We start from the raw sequence: 3,004 nt of genomic DNA, 5'->3' as shown, positions 1-3,004 counted from the left end.
AACAATGGTTTTCAAAGCTTACACTGGCAAAGAAATGACACAGGAAGAATTTTTCCCTCCTCTTAAAGCAGCCTTATAATTATAAATTAATCCCTAAAGATATTATGGTGACTTCGATGAGTTAATGAGTATCGTATAACTGCCTGCTTCTCTTAATTGTCCAAAGGCCAGTTGATCCTGGAGTGCATAAAACCTTGACGAATGCAGATACGAAGCATAGCGGAGAGAGAAAGTGTGAGCGTGAGACAGAAAGAACTAGATGCTGTGTTTAACCATGAAGATGCCAAAAAAGTTTCTCTCTCTCTTTCGTATCTTTGTGCTCTTAACTGGCTTCTCAATTATTTGCATGGGAGCCTTTTGCATTTCCACAGGCTCCTCTCTGTGCAGATGTGGGAATAATCTGCCCGTTGCTTATTCTCTGTTACCTTTGGGGTTCTTACTCCTTGTGACTGGGATTTTCTGGAGCACGTACCATGAAGTCAGAAAAAACAAAAACCTGTTCTATATTTTCCAGAGAAATCCCAGCCATAGAGAAAGGCACATCAACACCATAGACAGGTATGTACTGCAATGTATGTATGGGTAAACTGCGTGTTGCATTTTGTAAATGTATCCTCAAGGGAAATAAATGACATAGCATTATATCAAAGAAAAGTAACCTACAGCTAGTAGAAGACTTTTTATTCTATTTGTATGGGCACAGAACAGAAGCCTGAATGTTTCATATGCAGTGGATTGCAGTTAGGACAGTAACAGCAGCAGTTTAGGTGATACAATCAATGTACAGGATATATTCCCGAAAAACTATTCTTAGTGATTACACATACTGGGACAAATTCCTGGGGAAAACAGGCACAACTCCATTGGCTGCAGTGGAATTACTCCAGGAGCACAGCTGGCCCAGTTGTATCACCGTAATCGACAACCGTGGCTGTGCCAGCGTTTCGGTATTGCTCCTCAGCACAGTCTTTCCAGGGAGGCCGAAACACTGGAATGATTCACAATTCCCTATATGGTCTATGCTTGAGGTTTCAGTGTAAATATCTCTGTTATTTCTGAGTGAAGTCTGATGCTTTCCAATAGACAGTTTCTTAAACTGGTCGGCCCTAGGCCTGGCAAAGTTTATAACAGGGTCTTTGGATACAAATGACACTTGCTGTCTGTTGTGGTAACACCACCATAAACACTGACAATAGGTGCTGTAACAGCTCTATAAATACATCGCATCACAAACCCTGGTTAGATAACCAGGACAATATGGATAGCACTTAAAAATTTGTGGAGAGCGGAAAATAATCACCATGCAATCAACTTTGGCAGGAAATATACTCCCTTTTCAAATCCAAGTGCCCTTTAGGGCAGCTGCTGTACTATAGACAATCGGTGGGTGATATCTGCATGACAGTCAGGAAACCTTGTCAATTAAATTCACTTTTGAGGCTGATATTGAAAATTATTTTAATGGCACACTTTAGAGAAAGTCACAGGATGCTAGATCAGCAGATCTGTTTCATATGTTTCCAGCTGATCTATTCCTTCTTAGCCAGATTTCATGATTTCAGTGTATATTTTAAACCTCAGATAAACTGTGACAAGGTGACAAAAGCAAATATGTCTAACCAGGTCCAGCTCATATAAACCTCTTCTAACTAGTGAATCTTTTTGGTGTGATTATTTTTTAGGCCTGATTTCTACCCTCCGTGCTATGAAGATAGCACGGATCCGGGAAAGCAGACTTTCCCAATATCACTCTCCCTTTCAGCAAGAGAGGAAGAGCTCTACAACATCCCTCCACCACTGTATACTGAAAGCAGCATGGAATTCATAGATGAAACCAGCCTTCAGGAGGAACAACCACCATCATATGAAATGTCTGTGCAGCAGCAGCAGCCAACAACCGAGCATGACTCAAATACAGAAGGAGTTTCAGGCACTTGTCATGCACCCATGCCAGGAGTCAGTTGCTAATAATACGAACTGTGAAAGGACTTTAGAGGGACCAAAGCACGTCAGTTATTCCGAGACAAAGTCAGTGATTAAGACACTGAATGTGCAAAGTGGTGTTGGAAAAGACATGGGACAGTGCTATATAATACTACTGTATTATACTAACGGGTGCAACAGTTGCCTGGGGACAGCATTGACCACAATCCATTCAGGTGGCATTAGAGAGGTTGTTTGAGGAGGTTCCCAGTATTTTAAAACAAGAACAGCATTCTCTGGCCTTTAAAGAGTTTGCTAATGATATTAAGTATAACTCATAATTGTTGGCTCAAGCCAACATCAGAGCAGCCTGTTTTCACGTTTCAATATTTCACTATGCCCACTCAAAAATGTCAGTACCAAATACATTCATTGTACTCTGTTCACTATCTCTAGATGATCTGTTTATGAAAGATTTTTTCATACCAAATATCCAACAAACTAATTTCCTTTTCATAGCCAGTATTTCATTTTCTGCTCACGTCAGCTCATCAAGATCTTGCGCGAAAACGCCCTTAAGATATAAATGACTGTACTGTACCTTGATACACTGGCTACCAATGTACAGAAGCCATTATTTTTTACACTGGAAGGAAAATGTTAGTGTTGCTGCTTAATGCTCCTCTATTTATTAATTTCAATCTCTTTCTCGCATCTCATCTTTTGGTGCAAGTCCCCATCTGTTTTTCCATTAATATTTCCTGATCTGGAAGACCTATTAATTCATTAGCTAATAGTTGGGGTTTTGTGTTCTGTTGTTTGTAACAGTTGAGTATTTTTCTAGCATGAGTGTTTGGAGATAACTGCTTTACTTTGTGTTAATAGCTGATACTTTAATATTGCATTGAATTCATCTGTTTATTTCAATAAATTTTTTCAAACCACATCTGAATTAGACATGAGGTTTCTGTACTTCCAGATGGATGTACAACACCCAATCTGAGCTCAGTCATTGCTGCACACTAATGAGGCAACCCCAGTTTCATAGCACAGCTCCTGAAAGAATAACACAGATTGTTTG

General features: G+C 39.8%; 1 protein-coding gene across 1 annotated transcript; it reads left to right on the top strand.

Annotated features, from left to right (window-relative positions):
- The first annotated feature begins 233 nt into the window (after window positions 1-233).
- TMEM252 (transmembrane protein 252) lies at window positions 234-2,182 on the top strand. Its single transcript, XM_034774904.1, is given in 3 exon segments — window positions 234-558; window positions 1,683-1,938; window positions 1,940-2,182. Coding segments are annotated over 3 exon segments (798 nt in total). The 5' UTR covers window positions 234-259.
- The last annotated feature ends 822 nt before the right edge of the window (window positions 2,183-3,004 follow it).

This window comes from Trachemys scripta, chromosome 6 (genome assembly GCF_013100865.1).
Source record: "Trachemys scripta elegans isolate TJP31775 chromosome 6, CAS_Tse_1.0, whole genome shotgun sequence".
Taxonomy (NCBI): Eukaryota; Metazoa; Chordata; order Testudines; family Emydidae; genus Trachemys; species Trachemys scripta.
This window is presented reverse-complemented; position numbering and strand designations above follow the sequence as displayed.